Below are 25,259 nucleotides of genomic sequence, written 5' to 3' on the forward strand. Positions count from 1 at the left end.
GCTATATAGGCAACCACTCCTCAAAGCCCAGCCTCGTAAAGCATTTGGCCTGAAAGAAAAGAAACTCAAGGAGTTAGATGCCAGTTGGCCAGAGTTACTATTATATTTTTCTTGAAGGAATGGCGAAGTGGTGGGTTGGAAGTGGGATACAGCCTTGGGTTTACCTGAGAGGCTGTGTGGTGAAGTTCTAAAGCAGGGTACCATCCAGCCATTTAATAGTTTGATGATACTTCCTTAGCTCTCCAGACTCTTGACCTTGCAGTTTCCTCCTGTGTCAAATGGGGAGAATGATACTCATCTTATTAGGACTGAATAGCACAGTTCAGCTTCCCAAACTTGAGCCGTGAGCATATATCACTGTATCAGTCAGGGCAACTTGGAGGAAGGTTTAGTAAAAGGATCTGTTACAAAAGCATGGGCAAGGTTCAAAGAAAGCAGCTAAGGGACAGTGCAAGGACCCAGGACTGGCAGTTGTGGGGAGCTCTGATCATGCCAGGCTTGAAGAAGGCAAGAGAGGCAAACATGGGCTTTACTGGGGAGTGTTTAGAAAAGGCTACAAGACTGGGGCTCAGGCAGCCGGCAGCAACACCCAAGGGAGAGCAAGCAGGAGACTGAAGCAGTCACCAGCCTCACTCTTCTCCACCGCCCCCCATCTCCTGCTGGGACTCCCCATTGGCTGAACCCAGCTAGAAGCAAGGGAGCCCACCAGCCTTCCGGGAGGAGGACTGAGGAGAATGGGTGGATGGGGCACAGCAAATGGAACCCCAGCTGCTCACCGCCTCTATTAGCATTTTTCCCATTTCTCTTTTCAGCACAACCCTCTTTCCCCCTTTAACAGAACCCCCTTAGTAACTGAAATACAGTTACTTTAAAAAGGTGACTTTTACATTTCATCCTAAGCAGAGATACCTGTGAAATCCCAGATTGGATGTGCTGGGCTTTTCTCTGTAACATATACGTTGGGGAGCTCTGCCGCAGTTCAGTACTTGAAATACGGTAAAGACTCAGTAAAGTCGCAGATGAGTGTGCAGTGGAGCACACTGTGCACATTGAAACTAGCTTTTACAAACATATATTACTATTAACAATGTACTCTTTTTCCCAATATATTTTCTAATTGAAGATGGCTATTTATAGAAAAGATGATAGAATTTTGTATATACTTTTTATAAATGGCCCACGTTAATGAATTTGATTGTGGCCCATTGGTTTTTCATTAGATTCTTTTGGTTTCTCAGGGCAAACAAGTAAATTATCTGGGAATGTTGATAAGTTTTTCCACTTTTTGCTGTTTAAGGTCTTACCATAGTGGCTAGAACCTACAGGGCAGTGTTCAATGACCGTGAATAATACATGGTGATATCAGGACTTCTTTGTTTCTTCCTTGCTATAATGAAATGCTTCTAATTCTTGTGTTGCTTGTTTGGTAAGGTTAGACATGATGTTGGCTGTTGGCTTATGAGAGAGATTCTTTATCTTGTTAAGGAAGTGTCTGTATAGTCTTAGTTGGCTAAGGATTATTATTAATATCAAGAATGGGCATTATGTCTTAAGAAATACTTCTTAGATGTCTGTTGAGACTTTAGAATCCTAGAATAAATTCTGCTGGATTAAGATGTTTAATTCTTTTAGTATATTGTTCTACAATTTTTTTTCTAGAAGAGTTCCATCTTGGTGGGACTAAAGGAGGGTTTATATGCCTAAAATAATTTTCTGGATTTTGAGGAACTAAATAAAGTGCATACAATTAAAATTTTTTCTGATAAAAATATGTAAAATTGTATATTATTCATATAATGATATTTAAAATAATATTGTATGAGAAGTATTATACTTGTAGGCTCCAAACAAAATGGGTGCATTCCCCAATAGTCTGTAGGTCACTGAGTCTCCCTTTACCTCCAGTACTTTAGCAGTTTCTCGAAGGATATAGAGGCTGAAAAGTTGGAAGATTCTGGGTATTCAGTATGAATACCCAGCTGAATATTCAAGGTAGAATTCCTAGCAGAGATGAACTGAGCCTTTGCAGATCTGCCCCTGTTTCTGAAACTAGACCCAACATAAGACTTTGTCTTTACTTAGGGTAGGTAAATTTAGCCCAGTATGAGCAGCACAACTAACTAAACAAGTGAGAAGCCAAAATACAAGAAAGTTAAGCATATGTCGTAACATATGTGGGATGGGGGAACACTCTAGACTTGTAATCTGCATAAATCCTGGCCACCCTGATGTCCATCTCAGCTCAGTGCTACATCCGCAAGAAACAACACTCCAGCAACACAAAATAACTAAAAAGCTATTTAAATTTTTTGTGTCATATCAACAAAACGTAAAGAAGGACTCACATTTGTAGCACATAGCCATCTTCTTCCCTTATCTTTCTCCCCAAAACTCCATTTCCTTTCAGCCCAAAATTTGCTCCTCTTTTTCCCAGCATCTCTCTCCCAGTATCTCTCTCCCAGTGTCTCCAACTCAGTCTGACTTGGCCTTTGTCCTCCCTCCTCTTCTAGATCCATTCTTTTCTTTGCCCTTCTCATTGTGAAGCAGTTAAGTTCTTTTCGGTTCCGTGCCTCACCCATTGCCCAGATCTGCACATTAAGGCCCAAGAACTATCAGGCAAAGGCAAACCTTTAGTGGGCAGGATTTTCATTGTGTTTTGTTTTCCTCTCACACACGCAGAGACCAAATTCCCAAGCATTTCCCCAAAGCTCTGCTTTCCTGGGGCTTTCATTTTCCTCTCCCAGTGAATGGTTCACCATGTTCTAATCTAATCTCCCTACCCCCACTAATTTGATGACAGAACTAATAAACAACAAAGATGTCAAGAGCAGGGAGACAGAGAGACCTGGGTAGCCCAGGACCTGGGAAAGGAACTCTGTGAGTAATGGAGGGTTGGGTCTGTTGGCAAAATTATGGTCACAAAAAGTGCCATCTCTTCTATTTGGCCTGGTTCCTCTGAAGCTGAAGTTTCCCCAAAAGTATTATTAAGGCCTCAAGAAAGAGGTACAGGAAGAACAAGGCAGCATTAAGCTGTCTTTCTGTTTCTTAAAGCTGGAGGGTTTTCCACGGCTGAGATGCCAGGAGATAGAGGAGGAGGGTCGGCCCTCCCAGCCTGGGGCAGTCCGGCCCTTGCCCTCTGCCACCAGCTCCGTCTCTAAAGCCCAGACACCCCCTCCAGCAGAGTGACGAGCCTATTTTTAAAAGACCAGGCATACTCTGAATGAATAATGACTTCTCTTTTTCTCTACCCAGTGCCAATCAGTGACTCATCAACCATTTTCTAAATGACTATGTTTTCATTCCCCAGTTTCCTTCGCACTGCGATATTAGAGAAGATTAAATGCAGCCCCTAGTTGCCTCTGCTTTTCTGCGTCTTGTTTTAGAGATGGTAATGCCCCCAAAATAGAAGTGTTTCATTGAATGCTGATCATTTAGTGACAAGTGAAAACACACATACACACACCCCCACACACACCCACACACCCTGCAGTGTTAGGGAAAGCTCTATAGGACTTCTGGGAGGACATTAGGTAAAAGAGAAGAAAGTGAAGTCTTGGACTATGAAAAATGTGATATCTCAACAGGAACCCATCCCCTGCCCCCCACATCACTTCCTGATTTCAGGCCACAGCCCTTTATCACAGACCCCAGCTACACGTTGTCCAGCCACCTTCTACTCCATGCCGTCCTCTGCCCAATGTTTATTTTCTTTTATGAGCTCTTCTGCTTTCCCCCTCCACCCTGGCACCTCTTCTTGCCCCCTGATAGTAACTTTTCTAGTTCCCTGTGGTCCTGTTAGCACCCTTCCCCCAGTAAAACTCTGCTTCTTTGCCAGGGTGTTCTCTGCTTATTCCTATATGTGGCTGTTTTCAGAATGAGGCTTGTCTGTCACCCCAAGAATGAAGAGAGAGTTTGGATGGTGACTATAAACCCATCATCATTTCTGAGATAAACTCTGCCTGTCCTGCTGCCGACGGGCTGGGGTCTTCTCTTTACACACACACTCTCACACACACAAACGTCAAAAAAACCCAATACAAGTTTCTCCACTATCTGAAAGTAGAGTGTTCCTATGAAAACTTTCAGGAAGCAATGACCTTCAAACACATCTTGCTATGGGATGCACCCAATAAATCGAGATAAAGCCCAGATGTTCCCAGACCTGGGTAAAAGCCTGACGACTGGCTGCTGAGATGCTGAGCACAGGTCCCAAGGAGGAGTGTGGCAGCGACCCTCTCACCTCTGGGGGTGCTTGCTGCCTCTGTAACCTGCTCCTTGCAAAACAAACGCTGAGCACTATTTCCCCTTTTTGCCTTTTCTTGTAAAAGTGAGAATCTCTTTGGATTTCTTTTGGTTAGGGAATACAGGTGTGGATGTATGTCTTTTGTAAAAGCAAAGTGGCCTAAGGTGAACTTCCCAAAGCGGGGCATGGTGGTGGGGGGAAGTGGGGTGCCTTCCTGCTCTGTGGCCTGGGTGCTCTGTGGATTATGTCAACATGGTTCCCTTGTGCAGAAACTTCCAGCTACGTCTAAATTATTGAGAGTTCTGGAAGTAGATCAAAAGGTGGGAGGACTGTGAGGTCCAGACATCGATTCTGCTCAGTCACCTCTTTGGGCTGACTGTCCCTTGACCTAAGGTCACTGCTTCTTTTAGGGAAGCCTGTGTGACCGTCTTCTCCAGGTAACTTCTCTCCCATCAAACCTGTAAGCCTGTGGATGGTAACAGCTCTGCTGCCTCTTGTTCTGAGTTCCTGCACTTTCCCACCCACTGCCATTGGCCCTCTGTGAAAGAACCCTCTGCAAATCATCCTCATTGGAATATCCCGTCTGTTCCCTGTTGGGACCCTGACTGGCCCTATCCTCCTCTCTTCTCCATTCCCATCCCACCTCTTGGCCCTGTTTTGCTCTGATTTTTCTCTCGCCTCCTGCAGCGTCTTCTGCCCTCCTCAGGCAGTGGTCTGAGTGGGAGTTACATGAACATCAGTTGGCCAGCATACACTTGCTGGAAAGGAAGGCTAAGGACTGATTTGGAGCTGGATTATTGACTGTGTCCTCAAACCCTCCGCATTATAATCTACTTGTTCTAAGCCTGTGGGGCTTCTTCCTCTGTGAACCATTCTAGGATCATTTAAGGCCACAGGATATCTATAGCAACTGAATCTCAATAGTCATAATCATCATAACCATCATCATGGCTGCCAGTTGCTGATTGCCAACTCTGAACCAGGCACTGTGCCTGGTGTTCTGCCTCTGTACATCAAATGGAAGTTTCCATCTCACTCCTCAGGGTTGCTTCCCCATGGTATATGGGAAAGGGACGGATTGATTCCCAGCCCCATCTCAAGTTGTCCACCCCTACACCCCTATCACTCCACTTCTCTGTGTATTACTCCCAACTCCACCAGGAGGCGTTACAAACATCCCCAAGGATAGACGTCCGGCTCTGAGATGGACCTTCCTCTTGGTAAGTTGCTGTTCCCTCTGCAAGGATCCCTGGGAGCTTCAGGAAGTAACTGGGAGTCCCAGCTCTCACTTTCCTCCCTTGCACAGGTACACCCTTATGTGGGGCTCTCAGTCTGTGCTCAGGGTTGGAGGAGCAGTAAAGGGGGAACAAACATATGTGAAGGAAAGACTGGAACCTCAGAAACACACGAGAAGTTGAAGTTTTCTCGGAGAGGGTAGAAACACTTAGAGGAAGACCTCAGTTCCTCAGCTTGCCCTTGCCCTCTCTCCTTCCACATGCGCCTCCCGCCTTTTGGAAATGTTTATCCACTGGAGCTGTTCTCACCCAGGATACATTCCTTTCTCCAAGCAGGACCTTGCCCCCAGCGTGACTCAGTCAAGCAGTGGTGTTCTGTCCACCGGTCCTTCAGAGCTGCCCCCCAGGAGAGGGACATACATGTGTTTACTCTTCAGATTATCCAACAGTAGGTGTGGATCTTGTTTCTCTCTTTCCCTACCGCTCTCCACTCCCCGGCATGTGGCTTCAGGCTCTTTAGTGGCCTCACCTTTAGCGATATAAAAACCCAGCCCAGGTCCGGAAATGACCTCTTGTGAGAATCACTGCATTTCTCAGCTAGGGTCCCGCCTCTGCCCTGAGCTCTGTCTGAGATGGCAGTTGCTTCCATTGCCCCAGTTTCATATGCTTTAGCTCTAGACCCCTACAACCTTCTGGGTTGGCTATGATTCTTCTCTCACATTCTGCCCTAAGTGAATGACCCTCAATCTTGGGACCTAGGAATTGGCCTTCTTCCCTTTCTCTCTCACTCCTCTATCATGTCCATCACCAAGTCCTGGAGATATTATCTCCTTGACTTTTTCTTATTGGCTTCCCTGAGATCTCAGATGGTAAGGAATCTGCCTGCAATGCAGGAGACCCAGGTTCAATCCCTGGGTCGGGAGGATCAGGAAATGGCAACCCACTCCAGTATTCTTGCCTGGGAAATCCCACTGGCAGAGGAGCCTGGCAGGCTGCAGTCCATGGGGTTGCAAAGAGTCGGACACGGCTGAGCGACTGAACCACATGTGCCTCTCTCCTTTCCCCACCTTCTCCACCCCTCCTCCTACTCTCTTCATATTGACTGCCAGACCCTCTTGTTATCTTCCCACCCTTTTTTATGATGTTGCTCTTTCATTTTCACTCCCTTAACTAAACTATAAGCTCCACAAGGGCAGGGAGTCTGTCCATCGAATTCACGGCTGTACCTCTGGTGTCCTGCCTGGTGTCCGGCAGATAGTAGGCACTCAATACTCATTTGCTGAATGAATAAATAAATTATTGAGTCCAATTCACTTACCTTAGAGGCTGTAGAGATAAAGTCCCTAGCACTATCTTGCATACAACAAGCTGCGAAGGAATACCTATTGGATAAATGAAAAGTTCTTTTGCTCAAGGTCACAGAGCTAATTAGTGACAGTACTTAAGTCAAATCTTGTAACTCCAGTTGATTCTTAGCCTTGGTTGAATCTTAGAAACATCTAGGGGGTTTAAACAATTCTCATCTCCAGGCTGCACCCTGGACCATTTAGACCAGACCTTCTTAGTGGAGTTGGTGATAGGAAGCCAGGTAGCGATCATTTTCAATGCTTCCTAGGTGATTCCAACGTGCAGACAAGGTTGAGAACCACATAAAACCCTGAAGTAGACCCAAGGAGAAGGCAATGGCACCCCACTCCAGTGCTCTTGCCTGGAAAATCCCATGGACGAAGGAGCATGGTAGGCTGCAGTCCATGAGGTCATGAAGAGTCGGACACGACTGTGTGACTTCACTTTCACTTTTCACTTTCATGCATTGGAGAAGGAAATGGCAACCCACTCCAGTGTTCTTGCCTGGAGAATCCCAGGGACGGGGGAGCCTGGTGGGCTGCCGTCTATGGGGTCGCACAGAGTTGGACACGACTGAAGCGACTTAGCGGCAGCAGCAGACCCAAGGTAACCCCCTGTTTCTCATCCTGCATCTAATAGAGCATTTTTGAGAAAAATTAAAAACCTTACTGAATGGACTGAACCCTGGATTCACATGTGAAGAAATAACGGTAGCTGGGGGAGAAGGGGAGCGTACCCTCATGTTGGCTTGGGATCACACCATGGTAAGAAGCAGTGTGTACTCATTTTCAGAAGTGTATCCTGAAGACAGAAAAGTGGTCTTGTAAGGTGGGTGGAGGTACTGGAAGAAGTAGTGGGAATGTGTTTGGGACCGTTTACCTCCTGGGAAGCTGTTGCCTAATAATCCTCTTAGACCACAGAAGAGTAACTCCAGAGAGTTAGTCCAGTTCAGTTCAGTTGCTCAGTTGTGTCCCAGTCTTGCCTTGAGACCCCAGAGTTAGGAAGGATCCTTTTGTTTGCATCATTTGAAATGGACAAACCTCCAGGCATGTTTTCCAAGGAAATTGGTTTAGACAGTTATGGAGAAAAGGCTAGAGGAGTCATTTCCTCCTTGGAAAACATCATACTGGAGATAGCAGTACTTGATGGTTCATTTCATCCCCAAATCACCAAGCTCTTTTGTTGAGGCTTATTTTCAGAACTGTTGTATGTAAAGATGAGAATTATGACTTGAAAGAGAAGCAAGAAAAGAAAGGATGAGTAGTTTGCCCAAGGAATGTCACTGAAGTCACCGAGAGAGTACTGTTTTCTGAGATTCTGATTCTGAGTCCCAGGCTCTACCCTTTGGATCCTACCCTAAGCATGGAGGGCTAACTTCATACCAGTTGAAATCCTTACAGTGACAACTTTTTAGACTCATTACAGGAGTTCTTAAAATGTGAGGAAAGAGGAAAGTAAACCACCATTCAATACAAAGATTTGAATTTGCTTTTGTCTATTTACAACATATATAATAAATAAATGTCAGCATTGATATATAAAGAACTCATATAAAGTATTAAGTTTGGTTTTATAACTCAGTATAATGTTTAATCAAAATGCTATCTTTAAAAAATAGATCCAAACCTCTATTTACAAAAAATCACCCAGGGGGATTTTGCAGAGTTTTGGCAGTGCATGGGCAGACCTGTCAATTAGTTCTAGGTTTTAGCTACTCGGTTGGCATCTGTGGGAGAAAGAGATGAAGGAGGAAAAAAGGTCATATGAATTTCAGGGCTTTAATAAGACGGAATCCCATGTTTTGGGTAGGAAAAAACACAGCAGTTATTATAAAGTTGATGAGTTAGTTTCTCCAAATGGAAACTCAGTTTGGGTATCTTATCTTTCAGATCATGGTTCTCTCTGGTTATCTTCATTTATGCACTGCTTTGTGCTTGTGGTCTAGACTCTGTCTACAATGTGCATGCATTTCATGGGCTTTAACATTGAAGACATAAAGCAGCATGGAATAGCTCAGCTTGGATTAATATTGAACACCAGTGGTTGGAAACATGTAGTTTTAGAATTGAAAGGGTCATTTAGTTCATTTCCTTCCCTCTAAGTAACTGAATGTTTAAACACCAGATGTTGAGGTGAGAGACATTCTAATATATCTCTAAAGCTGGAGATTCCATAAACTCAGCTCAGAGTTTTTCCAGTCAAGAGACTTGTTCATCTCACATCTTGTGTACTTTTTTCCTTGAGTAAGTCCATTACTACTTGTTCCAAAAAATACAGTATGACACGACAGGTTCTAGGAGAGAGGAAGGCACTTAAGGACTGTTATCTGACTACCTACTAATATAATGGCTGATAAATCAAGGGCCCCAGGCATGCTACAGCTCACAGATCAACTTAGGACAAGATAGTCACAGTTATTCAGATCATGTGCAACTCGAGATCAACTTGTTTTAGTATTTCCATCTCATGGATACTTCAACCACTTTGAAAATAACCTGCCATCTTTTCAGTCCCTTAAAATGTTAAAGTCATTTTATCTTTTTTTGTGTAGTGAATGATGAAATATCTGAGTTTAAGCAAATACTGTTTAATTTGAGATTAACAGATAATTCAAACTTATACTAGGAAATTCATCTTAATGCAATTTTAACACTTAGAAAAGCTATAAAGATAAATTCTGATATTTTTATACTCGACAGGTGACACAATTTATTTACCTTTAAGTTGTTTATATAAGAATGTCAACAAATTCATTTTAAATTGACATATTATTTCCTATGTGGTCTTAGACTGAATGTATATTAAAGTTTAGTGCAAATTTAAATTTATGTTCAAGCATCAAAATAGACAAAAACTATTTTCATGACATAGTGTTAATAATTCTTTCATTTTGTGCTTTTTATTGACACATTGGGGAGTTTTAAAAATAATATGAAATGGTACTTGGAGGTAAGGTCTTTGGGAAGTGATATGGTTAACCTGAGGTCATGAGGGTGGAGCCCCCATGATGGGAAATCAACCCTGAACGTTCATTGGAAGGACTGATGCTGAAGCTCCAATACTTTGGCCACCTGATGCAAAGAACTGACTCATTAGAAAAGACCCTGGTGCTGGGAAAGACTGAAGGCAAAAGGAGAAGAGGGCGGCAGAGGATGAAATGGTTGGATGGCATCACCGATGCAATAGACATGAACTTGGGCAAGCTCTGGGGAGATGGTGAAGGACAGGGAAGTCTGGCATGCTATAGTCCATGGGATTGCAAAGAGTCAGACACAACTGAGTGACTGAACAACAACAGAGGAAGAGAAGGGCTTCCCTGGTGGCTCAGATGGTAAAGAATCTGCTTGCAATGCAAAAGACCTGGGTTTGATCCCTGAGTCGGGAAGATCCCTTGGAGAAGGGAATGGCTCCCCACTCCAGTAGGAAGAGAAAGAGACCAAATAGCCCTTTTCTCTCCACCATATGTGGACACACTTAGAAGGCAGCCTACAGATCAGGAAAAGGTTCGTCACCAGAACCCAACCATGCTTGCACCCTTATCTCAGACTCTCAGCCTCCAGAACTGTGAGAATACATTTCTGTTGTTCAAGTCCCCCAGCCTTTAGTATTTTGTTATGGAAGCCTGAGCAGACCAAGACAAAATATGAAATATTTGGTGCTATTGTTTATAACAAATTACAGTATGGATAGTATTTATTCCCAACAAATGCAAAATGGGTATAATCGTCATGATACTTTTAACATTAGTTTCTGAGGTACCAGCCGCATCCTAATGTGTACCTAAGATATGAAATCAGTTGAATACTGATCTAGAGGAGATTTTCATAACTTTTCTTGTTTTTATACTTTTCATGACATTCTTCTTCAGTATTCAGAAGCTTTATGCATCTTTTCTTATCTGCTGATCAGTTGAAGGTGAAAGATTAATGGCTTGTTATTAGAGATGGTGGGGGACCAGGGGGCCTGGCGTGCTACAGTCCATGGGGTTGCAAAGAGTCAGACATGCCTTAGCAACTGAACAACAGCAACAATTTATTAGAACAATTAGGGTGTTGTACTGGTCAGAACCAACATGGTAGCTAGCTGTATTTAGTTGAATGATAATAAGCTCTGAGTTATAAGTCAGCCCCTCTAATTTCTATGAACCTTAATTAAAATGAGAAAGTGGTCAGATGGTTTGTTCAAGCAGGGGAAATGAAAAAATTATACTCTTTATCAATGAAAGAAAAATGGAAGCAGATCCTGTCATACGTGGTGTTCTCAGCAGCAGAGCCTGAGGAAGGGAACGTTTGGTGCAGATGATGTCATGAGAGAGAGCTCTCGGGGATTAGTGGGTGAGGGAAGCAGGGCTGGCAGGGGAAGGAGGTGAGCAAAGATGTAGATAGATTCAGGCACAAGGCAGCCTCAGCCTGATACCACAAAGAGCTCTGGGGTGTGGATAGCAGCACAGAGAGTGTTCCACCCTGTACCACTGAGTCGTTGGCCCTGCCTGCCCTTCCAGAGGGATGTAACCTCCCGGGTAGCCTGAGTGGGACACAGGAAATCCTCCAGAGCAGGTGGCAACTGTGAGCAGCCCATGTCTACAGCCGTGTGAAGCTGAGTGCTCCAGCCAGGTGAAGGCGTTCTGCAAGGGACTCTGCATCACCTGCTACAGACATCATTTCTTTTTTATTATTTTAAGTATATGAACCCAGTAGAATCATCTTTTTTCCTTCCACTTTTATTGAGGTATAATTGACATATAGAATCTTATATGTTTAAGATGTACTGCATCATAATTTGATTTACAACCATCACGAAATGATTATCGCAATAAGTTTAGTGAACATCTGTCATCTCATATAGATACAAAATTAAAGAAATAGAAAAGCAGAGTCTTTTTCTTGTGATGAGAACTCTTGGGATTTACTCTGACAACTTTCATATGTAACATACAGCAATGTTAATTATATTTGTCATGTTCTACACGACATCTGTAGTACTTCTTTATCTTAGAACTGGACTAGCACCATGTTTTGAATATGTAAACTGTTTGTTATTGGACAATGATGATTTAATGCTGTTTAACTGGAAGGGAAACACCTTGAGGGCATGTCTTTGTTTTGTTTAATTCAAAGGCGATTCCTTGGTTCCCAGAATAGTCACAAACACATAGTAGGTATTTGTTGCATGACATCTGTGGAATGAATGAATGAGGAAGATCCAGAGCTCTGGTGCTGGACTGTTGGAGCAATGCTTTTGTAAGGAACTGGGACTCCTGTTAATCAGAGCTACATCTGACCACGTGTAGTAACTGGCTTGCATAGAGGGTTATTTTTTTCACAATGCAAGAAATCTGCAGGTTCGATGCACGGTACTGGATGCTTGGGGCTGGTGCAATGGGACGACCCAGAGGGAGGGTAGGGGAGGGAGGAGGGAGGAGGGTTCAGGATGGGGAACACATGTATACCTGTGGCGGATTCATTTCGATATTTGGCAAAACTAATACAATATTGTAAAGTTTAAAAATAAAATCAAATTAAAAAAAATAAAAAATAAAACAAAAACAACAAAAAAAAGAAATCTGGAGTGGGGGATGCCAGGCCTGGGGCATCACTCTGCTCTGTTATTTACACTCCAAGAGGCTTACGCCTTTGCTTTCATCTTTGCGTCCATCACAGTGGCAGGACAGCCCTTCCCTCTCAGCCTCCAGTCTACTCCCCAGGGCCAAAGACGAGAAGGGAAGTCTTTATCCAGAACTGCGTCATCTGGACCATCCTGAATGCAAGGGAGTCTAGGATGGGGAGCAGACTGGCTGCTGCCATTGCCACCCGGAACACAATGGAGATGCTGTTAGAAAAGGAGAAGGGGTTAGTGGGGAGGCAGATGACTGTGTCTGTCACAGTAGCAAACCTGAGCAAGGCTACAGGTGGTTGAAAATGAACACTGTCTCTCCTAAGGGCAAAGAAAGGCAAAATTCAAAGAAAAATGGAAAATGATTTAAAACCCTCAAATCCTTTTTTCTCTTTTTCTCCTTCCCCATCCATTTTCTGATGACTTTCATAGCAACCAGGGTTGAGCTTCTTCCCAAATCCCACAGGAAATACTTGAAAGTGAATGTCGCTCAGTGGTGTCTGATTCTTTGCGACCCCATGGACTGTACAGTCCATGTAATTCTCCAAGCCAGAATACTGGAATGGGTAGCTTTTCCTTCTTCCAGGGGATCTTCCCAACCCAGGGATCAAACCCAGGTCTTTGATCAAACCCGCATTGTAGGCGCATTCTTTATCAGCTGAGCCACAAGGGAAGTCCAGGAAATACTTGAGACATGTTTCAAAACAAATCAAAATGAGCCTGTAACCCAGGCACTTGCTTACCACTTTTTTTTTTCCAACAGAATTCTTGGATAACTATTTTATTTTTCACTTAGTGGCCTGATATTCCGTCTGTACCCTAGTGAGTGTGGACGATGATCACCTTTAAAATTCTTTTTCTTTTAAGGGGGAAAATCGGACTGCTGCAATGTTTCTTCTGGTGTTGCCGTTACTATAGGAGACTCCAAGGCGCTGCTGTTTTCGTATAGTGAGTCTTGTGTTTCTCCATGGAGAAGCTTTCATTATTTCCAGACTCTTATTGAACCCATTATGAGACCATTGAGACAGGATGAGAAATAAAAATGTCTACTTTGTTCACTGGGCTGTTATTCCTGGATCTTTACAATTGAGGTGGAGAAAGAAAACACCTCCGGAAAAATAATTTAAGAGGCATGGCTGGTCAGTTGTCTCCCATTTGATCCCAGGAGCCCTGTAGTTCACATGCAAATATGAAAAGGGCCACAGAAATAAATTTCAGTGACATTTTTTATTTAAAAATCTCCTGCTGACAAAACCACCTTTCCCATCAAGGGTCATCTCAGCGCACAATTCAAAGGCTGGCCTGTCCAGTAAAGTGCCTTTGTGCCAAGAATTCTGGATTTTCCTTTACAGCGTTCTTCCTCTGAGTGGTTGTGCTAGGTTTGAATTAGTGCACTGACTTTTTGAGCCTTTGTCTTCCCCATTCATAAAACATTGGCCATACTTTTGGTTATATTGACATGGAGGCACCAAGTCAAATATCCTGACCCCAAAATACTTACCTCACACCAGCAGCATCATTTTCCCAGGAAAGACAGCATTTCTGCAAGTAGATTTATAAGTCAATTTTATCTGAAGGGTGTAACAATTCCTTCAAAAGAGCCAGGCTCTCACCCATTTTTGCTAATTGGCTAGATATTGGGGGTTCTTGTTTGTTTTTTTGTTATAGCCTGTCAAATGCAATATCATATATTATTATCTTGGTGAGCTTTCTATGGGGATGTTAACTTGTTCTACACCCACATAAAATACTTTATTCTCCGGTTTTCTTATTAGATTTACTAACATGTCACTGCTGTACCATTACCATTTAACAGCCTGGGAGGCAGAAAGAACACACTATTATACAAGTCTTGGCAAAGCCAGCACCAATGTAGGGAAATCATTAAGCTTTAGGAAGTTTTAACTTTTCTTGCACCCAGTGTCTTATCATTAATACAAGGTTCGTATTCTTCCCTGACCCCCTCATCTTGTAAAGGAAATAGAGGGAGAAAGGGGGAGAGGGAGGCGAGGAAGAGACACAAATCAAGCTGAGCCATAGCCATTTGCAGTGCCTGCACTTACATCAGTGATTAATCAAACTAATGGGGAGTTCTAATTCGGTGCTCTGCTACCCTTAAGCCCTGTAATTGCGGTGTCTCTGAACCCAAAGGAAACACGTTGCGCTCTGCGTGCCCAGGCGCATAGCTTTTAAATCTTCATAACTCTGTAATTACTCCAGTGCTTTCCTTCAAATCTGGCTTAATTTCACTTCCTTAATGAGCACAACGATCTTGATAAAGTCTGAAGTTTGCTGCCTCCGCCGTTCACAAGGACTCCATCCCAGACTGATAATGCGAGTCATAGATTTCACTCCGTCAAGTTCCTCTCTTGGAGCTGATTTACTTCAGGACCACCACAGTCCAAAGCACTTCCTCTGGGTCAAGGCCAGCACTGGGTGTTTTCCTTACAGAAGGGTGCTTGGAGACCAAAATCTGAACAGTTTTTAAAAAAAAAAAAAGGGCGGTGCCGGCGGGGAGCTTGTGAACCCTTGGGGAATGGCTGTTTCGCTTTATTAGGGCCATGTGCTCCAGAGATGGTGGTTCACTTTACCCAGTCGAAGACTTTGCTTTATAGTAAATATATTAAAAATCCACTTCCTCTTTCTAAAGCGAGCCCTGCCAAAGAGTGAACTTTTTAAGTCAGCTTTCAAAAGAAAAGCAACATAATTTCCACATTCTTTCTCCCACCAACTGGTTTGTAGGATTTTGAAAAGATTTGTTGCAAATGCCCTTTAATGATACTAGTCAGAAGCTCATCTTCCCTCGCAGCTGGTTGGAGGGTCTCAGTTTGGGCCCCTGTGTTTTGCTTTTAACCATGTGGTGATGCTTGGTCTCAGCTTCAATCTTTCTGTTTCTAAGCTGTAAGAAGCAGCACTGAAACCCGAGTTGCTTTTAGCATCCCTGCTCCAGTCTGGATCCCCCCAGACAGTGGTAATCGCCCTGGGATTCTGGGCAGCACTTAATTCCTCTCTCTATTACAGCTTGCCCGCGTTGCCCTGCCATTGTTTGTTTACATGTCTATCTACCCTACTAGATTCCACCCTTGGAGAGCGATGTTTGTGCCTTCTTTCCTTTTATATCCCTGACAGCCAAGAGAGGCCTGAGCACCCGATAAATGTTTGCACTCAGTAAATAAAGCTTCCGGTAAATGTTTGTTGCATAACCAGAGGGACGAATAAGTGAATGAAACTCCCTGGTTGTTTGCTATCACCATCTGCTTTAACTCTGTCCGTTATTTTGATGTATTTGCAGTTCTGACTAGATCCAGATTTAGCATGTTTAAAATTATATTCAGTTTTAAAATGTGAGGCTAGGATTTTTGAAGATAAGAAAGAAGTTGAAATCTCTCCTATTGGAAACAATGTGAGTAATCAACAGTTCTTTGCAGGGAAGATAAAAAGGCTGGTTGCAACAGTCTTTGGATTTGCTGTCTTTGGCATTTTGGGAAAACCATTTAATAGCATGATTTTTTTTTCTGCCCATGTTTCCCTGCCAGTAAAATGCAGGAAAAAAAAAAAAACAACCCTGTCCTGCATACTTCATAGATGAAGATTTTGAGGAAGAAAAGTACAAACGAAAACAAAGGAAATCCTCTGTTGTGGTATATAGTTTCACCACCCCCTGCCCTCCACCACCGCCCTGGAAATTATACACATGATAGTTGTCAAGAGTCAGGTACCTGAACTTATGTGTACGGTGGATTCACATTTTGATATTTAATGAATTTTTCCCTCTGCTGTTTCCTGGGAACATGGATTGTTGTTGTTTAGACACTAACTCGTGTCTCTTTTGCCACCCCATGGACTGTAGCCCACCAGGCTCCACTGTCCATGGGGTTTCCCAGGCAAGAATACTGGAGTGGGTTGCCCTTTCCTTCTCCAGGATCTTCCTGACCCAGGAATCAAACCCATGTCTCCTGCATTGGCCAGGTGGATTCTTTACCACTGAGCCACCGGGGAAGCCCTGGGAACATGGGTACATAAGACCAAATTTGAGGTTCTTGAACTAGAAGAACTTGAACTTTTGAGTCTCAGAAACTAATTCAAGAAGGCTTTGGACATAATGTCCATGCTGTGAACCACAGATCTGGGAGAAAACGTGCTGGTTCCAATGGGACGGTGTATAAGCACGGGCTGCTGGCTTCCTCCCGTGCCCCAGTACGGCTAAAGGAGAGCGGGAACTGGGGAATCTCAGAGCTCAGCAAATAACAGCACTGGGGAGAAGATCCCTGGGAACCCTGATGTGGAGAGAGAGGCCAGTAATATCTTCTGCAGCCTTCTCTGTGGCCGTGCGGATGCCTTCTCCCCATGTGTTTCACGGCTCTCTCGTCTTCAGCTTTTCTTTTGCCCTCAAGGTGTTCTTCTGTGCTCTAACTTTATTTGTGGGTGCAGTTTGAGTATAGGATAACCGTGAGCTCCAAAAAGTGTTCTGCTTGAATGTGAACCATATGACTCTCCAGTAGTTTCCCAAGAATGGCAGCTTCTCCTTTATTCTCCAGCCCATGCTCCAGACTCTGAAATCTATGCTTCCACCTTTGGCAAGTGGAAGGTACCCCCACTACAAAATATCTTCACATTACGTTTTATGGACAAACCACATTCATTTACTTTCCAATTGTTGCTTTTTCCTTATGTAAACTTGATAGATGTTCCTATTGCAAAATGGTTCAGGTAACTTGGCTTGAGATGGGAGGCTCATAATTTTGACCAGTAAACTGACTGAAAATGTTTTTTATTTAATAGCTTTTTACTTAGTGGCAGGACTTTCAGGAGTGAATAAAAGTGATTCTGTGAGGAGTAGGTGCTACTGAGTGGAGGGAGGGAGACTCCAGTCACTATAATTACACGGTTATTCTAACAAGCCCATGTGTCTCCTGGAATTTCTAGGACAAAAGAAATATTTTTCAAGCATAAATAATGGCGGTGCAGCATCTATGCTGGTGTATTTGAAACAGAACAGACGTTTTTGGTGAAGAATTTTTCGGGTATTTCTGCTTGGTTGCTTGTGAGGTTCCAGGGGCCGCTTGCTGACGGCTCTGCAGAGTGCAAGCCTAGCCAGGCTGGAGGCCAAGGGGCTGGGTGGCCCCTCCATGCCAGGCCTTTCCTTCAGCAAAGCCCGCGGCCCCCCTGGACTGCCACAGGCATGAGTGTAACTGGGGGGTGTGCTGACACAGTATGCTTCGTTCATTTTATAATGGCATAAGGTTTATACTGACCGAACATTTAAGTTTATGGGCGGATTGTGCTGGCCTTTGAGCTGCATGAATGACTGCTGGGACTTCCGCAGTGGGGTCATTTTTAAATGCCTCCTTTCTTTCCCTTTTGGCTGCAAGCTCTTGGTGATAAATATGTGTACATGGGCGTGGGGGGAGGGGATCGTGATCCAGAGAGATGAACACGCACATAAGTAGATGTAACAGTCTGGCTTCAGATGTCAATCTTGTTTTCATCAGAGATTTTTGTGGGAAAACTTGGAGTCAAATGGGGCAATCTGAGATTTGAATAAGAACAACAACTCCTCGGTGTATGGAAAATTCATTGGCACAAAGAATATTCATGCACCCCCTCATGATGACATGATTTCCGTGTTTCAGTTCTATGAAGTAGGAACCAAACTAAAACCGTGGCTGAGGGGTGGGACGGGGGTCGGGGTGCAGCTTGAAGTGAGAGGGATACAGTGAGGCCCGAGGTGGTCTGAAGCTGCCCTTGCAAAGCTAGCACACAGTTTTTAGATAGTGTCTGGGAAGCCTAACAATCACTTCTCTAAAAGTGCCTTTATTCACACCTTCCAGTGGACTGAGAAAGACATCAGCCCACCAGTATGAATGCATATTTTAATTTGTATTAGTTTTATTTTTGGTGACTTTGAAAGGAAAGCTATCCTTCACACTTATCAAGAAGAAAATGCTGAAGTGACCTTGAGAGGTCCCTGCAGGCTACCAGAGGACGTTTTGGTGGGGGGGGGGCACTGAGAATGAAGGAGATCAATAGCCACAATCAAAGCTTTTTATTTTGTCCACGTGGCTTTATGTAGCACATGAGCAGGAGTCCAGGAGATGACAAAAAGTTTCCCTTTTCACACAGCCGAACTGTACTTTGAATCGTTTTGAAGTCCTGACTCTGCTGACTGCGTTGGGGCAGACACCAAGGTAGCTAGCCTGCTCTAGAACTTAATTACTTCCTGGAATTCTCCTCCTCCTGGGCCTGGAGGACAGCTTCCCCTCCCCATGGGACTTTTCTGTCCTCCTCTTCAATCACCTCTGTCTGGTGGTCAGGGCCAAGGAAGGAATTCCCCAATAATCCAAAGCTCCCCTTAGGAATGAGACCCCACCCTGGTCATGTCCTGCTGGCCTGGAAGCACTGGCCCCTGAAGGCTAGGACTAGGGCAGTGCCAGGGGAGGGGCAGTGAGATGTGGGGCAGACCCATTGCAAGGCCCCCTAACTGGATGCTTTTACATACCCTCATTATTCTTTCTGCCTCAGTGTTTAGGGAGGAGCGGGTGGCTTGGCTACCTAGAAGAACTCATGTTCAGAATTGTGAACATATTTAAAAAGTCAAGCTGAATTTGAAAACAGGCAGCTCTAAGCTCTTTAGATTTGTGAGATAAAAAAAAAAAAACACACACAAACTCCCAAAAGATGCTTTTCCAGAATATTCTCTTTTTTCACTTTTTATTTGGAAACAAACTCAAAGTTTAAGGAAATGTACCATGAATCCCAATATGCCCTTTATCTAGACTCACTATTTTGCACATTTTGTCCTTTTTTCTTTTTTTCCTTCTTTGTCCATATACATTGTCACCATCATTCTTCTTGTTGCTACTGAACCACTTCCACGGGTACCTTGAAGACATCATGTTCTTTTACCCCCACATCCTCAGCCTGGATCTTTTATGAACAAGGACACTCTCTCGACAAAAATGTTATTTTCTGAGGTAGGAGAGGGATGTCTGTTGAAGCCTTTATAACTGAAGTGTGAGCCCGTCTAGAGTGCCAAGCGTGAGGCCTTATGCAGGCTGCTGCTAAAGGCAGGGAGAGTGGAGAGGAGACCCCACCACAGGTCTGGAGGGCTTTATTGTTGCCATAAAACATATTTTTTCCATGTTCTCTTTAGACACATGAAATGAAGTCTGCATTCCCAAGATCTGGCTTGTGGCTTTAAAATAAAAAAAAATATTTTTACAGTATTCTTTTTGGAGAGATGAAGGCATGCATTTTATTAACATTTCTCAAACTCTTTTTTAGCTTTTAGGCTGACAGCATCCAGCCTTAGACTGGTGCAATCGAAATACTGTACATGCCTTTTTAGAAACTACACCTTTCAGTTAACCAGAGGGGGAAACTATTTTCTTCTGTGAATCATCCACTCTGTGATGGAGAGCTTTAACATCCCTGTGTGTGATCAGCAGAGTAGGGTGACAGGGAGGTAATCTGGTTTATCCCACCTGACGTGTCAATGAGTTCTGCAAGCAGTTTTCTGGGGTTTTGCTCATGGGTGGTTTGGGTCTCATTCATGATGTTCTTATAGAGTCCTGGTCCAGCCCAGCGGCAGATGAATACCCAGGAAGGGGTATAAGCCAGCACGTTTGCCAGTCTGGCCACACCAGGATGCACTCTGAGGGGCAGCCCAGTTTTCCCTGCTAGGAACGCAAAGGACGTGCTCAGAGCTGGAATTTGGCGAAGCAACTTGCTCCAACACGTCAAAGCTGCTGCATCCCCAATACCCCACCCTCCTTCCGCCCTTACACCCCCAACCCCAACTTGAGGACTCCCCGCCCCCACCACGCTGACAGTCTCAATCCTAACCCCACCGAGGCGAAGAAGTATCTTTGCATCAGAACAAGCCTGGAGAGGTGAGGCCACCAGTGACTCCCAGCGGCCGCACAGGGCGCTGCGCCCCCTCGCCCCGGCCTCTCCCCCTTCCCCTCCCCTGCCCTGCGTCCGCCCCGCCGCCCCCGCGCCGCCTCCTGCGCCTGGGCTGGAGGCAGATTCCTCTCTCCGGGTTTTCAAAGCGCCTTTCCGAAACCACCTCCCCGCCCAGAGAGGGCGAGAGATCCCGGGCGCAATTGCTCCCCGGAGCGGCCGACGGGCGCGCGGGGAGAGGCCTGTGCCGGGGTACTTTCAAACTGAGGCGCGCGCACACACTCACACCCACCCACCCAGACACACGCGCGTGCGCGTGCTCGCGCGCGCATACACATACACACACACACACATACACACACGCCCATTTATATAGGCGGTGGCGGCGGTAGCGGCCGGGGCGGCGGCGGCGGCGGCGGCGGCGGCGAGCGCAGGAATGATGGAGCTGAGCCAGCCGACCCGGGTTGGAAGCAAGTGAGGAGAGCCTAGGCGCGCCCCGGGATTTCTGCGCCCCGTGCTTGTCATCCTACTCAGGGAACGGTGCACGGGCCGGCTGGACTGATTTGCTAGGGGGAGGGCGGGGAAGAGGAGGAAGCCAGGTGAGCAAGGAGCCCCCTGCGTATCTGGACTGCCCGAACGCACCTTCGCCGGACTCCAGCCGCCTCTCCACCCAGGTGGGCGCGTCCGCTTCCCCGCTCGCCAGGGGCGCTTTGAGGAGACCGGAAAGTCGCGGCCCGGCTGCGCGGGATGCCTTTCGCCAAGCGGATCGTGGAGCCGCAGTGGCTGTGCCGGCAGCGACGCCCGGCGCCTGACCTGGCGGAGGACGCGATCGGAGGCAGCGCAGAACCGCCGCCGCCGCCGCCGCCCCTGCAGCTGCCCGGCCGACGGGACGAGGCCGTGGCGCCGGGGCCAGAGGATCCTCCCCGCGCACCCCCCGCGCCTCCCGGGCCGCCACCTCCCGCGCCAACCGACCAGGCGCCGCCACCGCACGGAGAGGCGCCCGCGGCGGGTGAGGAGAGCGTGGCAGGGGTCCTGGAGGCGGCGTCCGTGGCTGGCGAGGCGTCCTCAGCGGCAGCCACCGCGGTGTTGCTCATGCTCGACCTGTGCGCGGTCAGCAACGCGGCGCTGGCCCGCGTCCTCCGGCAGCTCTCGGACGTGGCCCGGCACGCGTGCAGTCTCTTCCAGGAGCTCGAGAGCGACATCCAGCTCACCCACCGTCGCGTCTGGGCGCTGCAGGGCAAGCTCGGCGGCGTGCAGCGCGTGCTTGGCACGCTGGACCCCAAGCAGGAGGCAGTGCGTGAGTACCCGCGCGGTCCGCCCGCCTAGCGCTCGCTCCGGCGCCGCGCCCTCGCGCCCTCCGTGGTCTCCGCAATCCCAGCCCCGCGGCGCCGCGCCTGCTGCGGTTTACACCTTACTCTTGCTTCCCCATCCCTCCCCTCCCCTGGAACTCACCCCAGTCCTCCCAGAGTTCGGGTGAGGGATGCAGACGCCAGGGGAGAAAGTTAAAGGGGGCGGTCTCTGACCTCAAAGGCAGCGGTGGACTGAGAGGGAGCATTTATGGGGACAGAGAAGGCAGAGGGGTCTGTCATTGACTTCTGGGGCTCGATTTCTCTGTCCCTCCTCGGGAGGCAGAGGGTTGGTGCTACTTCTGTGGTTTCCAGCAGCCCGTCCTGAGCCCTGTGTAGTCCTCCCACCCCCATCCCAGTGCGTGCTTGGCGGGGGTGGGGTGGGGTGGGGGGCTCGAGAAGTGGCCTTTTAGGGCTTCTGCTACACTGTGGCAGTTTGGGCCCTCTTGTGACCTCAGGGGCTGCACCGAGCTCCGGACTTGTGCCCTGTGCTTGTGTGCGCCATAGCGTGGCGCCGCACGCCTCCCAGAGTGAACTCCGAAGCGCTCTGCTCCAGCCTTGTGGCCTGGGAGGGGCGTGGAGGGAGAAGTGTCCTGGACCCTGGGGAGGTCGAGGAGACCCTTGGGCATCTCTCCTGGCCTGACCACAACAGGGTTCCTACTGAATGACTCTCTATGCCATCTTCCCTCCAAGAATCTTGGAGGTGTTCTGCGCCCCCCTCCCACCCCCCACCCCAACGTGTACTATCATCCAATTTCACTCGCGTGTGCAAGACCCCTGAGCACCTTTGCTGCCTGTTAACTTCACTCTTGCGACATCCCAGGGCTCCCAATAAATGTAATTCTGGCGCTCAGGAGGGTCCCCTGGCGCACTGTTGGCCAAATCAAGAGGTGTCGGAGTCATTTAGAACCGAGCGGACGGTGGGCGGGGGCCCTAGGCTAGCATGCCGGTCCTTTGGCGCCTAGTTCAGCGGCTGCGACGCTCACAGCGAAGGTGATGTCAGCGCCTCCGACTTACATAAGAAGCTTCCCCGGTTGCTGCAGCAGCTGCGCCGGTGCGCGGTGGCCGCTGAGCGCGCGGGGCGGGGGCGCTCTCGGCATTCTTCCCCGGGGACTTCCGGGCACCTCTGCCCTGCAACCTGGCCCAGCCTTCTAACCAACCCTTCCCGCTCGAGCACTGCCTTCCTTCCCAAAAATAAAATAAAGTAAAACCCCTTTGAACCCCGGCCCGGGAATTCGCTGCTTTCTGCAATAACAATAATAATAAGCGTAATGAATAAATGATGTGCGCGATCGGTTTTCGCAGCTATAAAAGACCCGGAGTTGGGTTAATGACTGGTTGTTTAAAGGGCAATTCCGGGGATGAGTTCTGGAAAGAATTAGGACTGCCGTGGGCCAAGTCGTATTTTACTTTTGGGACTTGAAATGAGCGCTTTAATCCTACCTCCTTTTTTACCCCAAACCACACAGCAGGGACAGGCCCTTCACTTTCAACAGCGCTGATATCTAGGGAGTGCGGTCGGGGGAGTGGTGATTTCACTTCAAAAGGAGTGGAGGGAAGTTTTGCAGACTGTTGAGTGGTGCATACATTTCCCGTGTGTGTGTGTGTGTGTGTGTGTGTGTGTGTGTGTGTGTGTGTGTGTGTGTGTGTGTGTGACACACACTGCCCCTTAAATGAGATTTCTCATAAGTGAAACTCAACACTGGAGAGAATGAGTTTTCTCCCTTTTTTCTTTAGAGGCAGAGGTGGGTAGTTATGTACCCTGAATTTAATACAATCCTTTACACTGTTTGGAGTACAGACTAATGGTTAATGAAGAAAAGGGGATTTTTGGTGTGTGCTTACAAGTGATGAACGTATGATGAACATATACTCTGTTTAGGCGGTTCCCTGGTGGCCTAGCTGGTAAAGAATTTGCCCACAATGCGGGAGACCCGGGTTCAGTCCCTGGGTCGGGAAGATCCCCTGGAGAAGGGGATGGCAACCCACTCCAGTATTCTTGCTTGTAGAATTCCATGGACAGAGGAGCCAGGTGGGCTACAGTCCATAGGGTCACGAAGAGTCAGACACGACTGACTACTTTCACTTTTCACTTTCTTTCATACTCTGTTTATGTGTATTTATACATGAATAAAGATGGGGCTCATATAATAAAAGGGACAGGCTTAAAATCTCCTATTATTTTTACGTTTTTCTAAAACGTGATCTCCATGCTTTGTACCCATACCTCTCTCTTCTCTTGTCCACATAAATTTAGGATGACATTGTTCCTGTTTGATGTCATAAAGGCATTACCTTTGGGAGGAAAAGCACAGTATTGTGTCTTAATTTGGGTTTCTCAGTGTGCAGAGGTGGAGACAAGGATTTCTGTGCAAGGAGTTTCTTTGAGAGGGGATCCCATGAAGCACGGGGAGGGAGTGGGGGAGTGGGCAACTGGGGTTCAATCCAGCACACACCTGAAAGTGTTCCGCTGAGAAATGAGGAGGCTGGAGTATTTATCCATCAACTTTCAGCACTCACTGATGGAGAACACTTGGAGCCTGAACTCCCTGGCTTCTGAGACCCACCCCAGGTGTGGGCTCAGCAGGCTCCTGGGCCATGCAGAGAGGTGTCAAAAGTCTGTGGTGTGGCATGCGGGACCTTTTAGATGTGAAGATCCTGCATGCCGCAACTTAGACTTCGTGTAGCCAAGTAAATAAATATTTAAAATACAATGTCTATGTCGTGTTTGGGAATGTCTGCAGGGGTCGCCTGGGAAGGGGAAAGGGGCTGTTTGTGGGTGGAGAACCAATGGCCTTTGCTGTGTTATGCATCTCCCTTCAGCGTTGCTCAAAGCCTAAGGGAGTTTCAAAGGAAGAGGAAGCCTAAAAGTGATCGGACTTCCCTTTTCTCCCCCCTTGAATGTGTCTGGGTGCCTCCATACCCCTGTGTAGCCTTTCCACCCATATCACCATTCTCCATGCTGCTTCATCCTTGGATAGCTTCTTCCTGTTGCCCTGAGACAAGCTGGGGTGGTTTTTGCAGGGGTGACATCATCTGACACACACTTCAGCAAAGTCACTCTGGAGGCAAGTCTGGAGGCTGGTAAACCAGTTAGACGGTGCAAGTGGTGACCATGGCTGGGACTCAGTAGACAATGAGAAAGGCTCAGATTGTAAATTCATTTTGCAAATAGAATTGACAGGACTTACCAATTGGATTGGTTACAGGGCATAAGAGCAGAAAATAATAATAATTATTATGGATGACTCCTAGTGGGTTTTTTTTTTTTTTCCTTAAATAGCTTATAGAAGGTCCATTTCCAAAAACGGGTAAGGTCTGTGGAAGAGTAGATCTTTTATAGTTGGGGTAGGAGGGAATGGAACTGATACTTTTCTGTTTGTGTTATGTTAACATGAGATGCTTGTGTCTAAGACAATTAGGTGTGTGAATTCAGAACTCAAGAGAGAGGTCCAGGCTGGAGATGCAGATGCAAGATGTAAGGGCAGAGATGATATGTGAAACCCTGGAGCTCAGGACCAGGTAGAGAGTAAAGAAAAGGGGGCCAAGACTTATCCTAGGGCAGTCCAACTT

The 25,259-nt window shown here is 46.6% G+C and overlaps 1 protein-coding gene across 3 annotated transcripts in view; it reads left to right on the forward strand.

Moving 5' to 3' along the window:
* Positions 1–20,488: 20,488 nt before the first annotated feature.
* The window catches only part of NHS (NHS actin remodeling regulator), a 345,836-nt gene continuing 341,065 nt past the window's right edge, over positions 20,489–25,259 (forward strand). For 2 of the 3 annotated variants that reach the window (XM_027533107.1, XM_027533108.1), the window contains exon 1: positions 20,490–21,637. In XM_027533107.1, the coding sequence (XP_027388908.1) occupies positions 21,088–21,637 (550 nt within the window). In that variant the 5' untranslated portion in view covers positions 20,490–21,087. Of the gene's footprint in view, positions 21,638–25,259 lie in introns of all 3 variants that reach the window. The other variant, XM_027533111.1, reaches the window with a different exon arrangement.

The sequence above is a fragment of the Bos indicus x Bos taurus genome, chromosome X, assembly GCF_003369695.1.
Source record: "Bos indicus x Bos taurus breed Angus x Brahman F1 hybrid chromosome X, Bos_hybrid_MaternalHap_v2.0, whole genome shotgun sequence".
Lineage (NCBI taxonomy): Eukaryota > Metazoa > Chordata > Mammalia > Artiodactyla > Bovidae > Bos > Bos indicus x Bos taurus.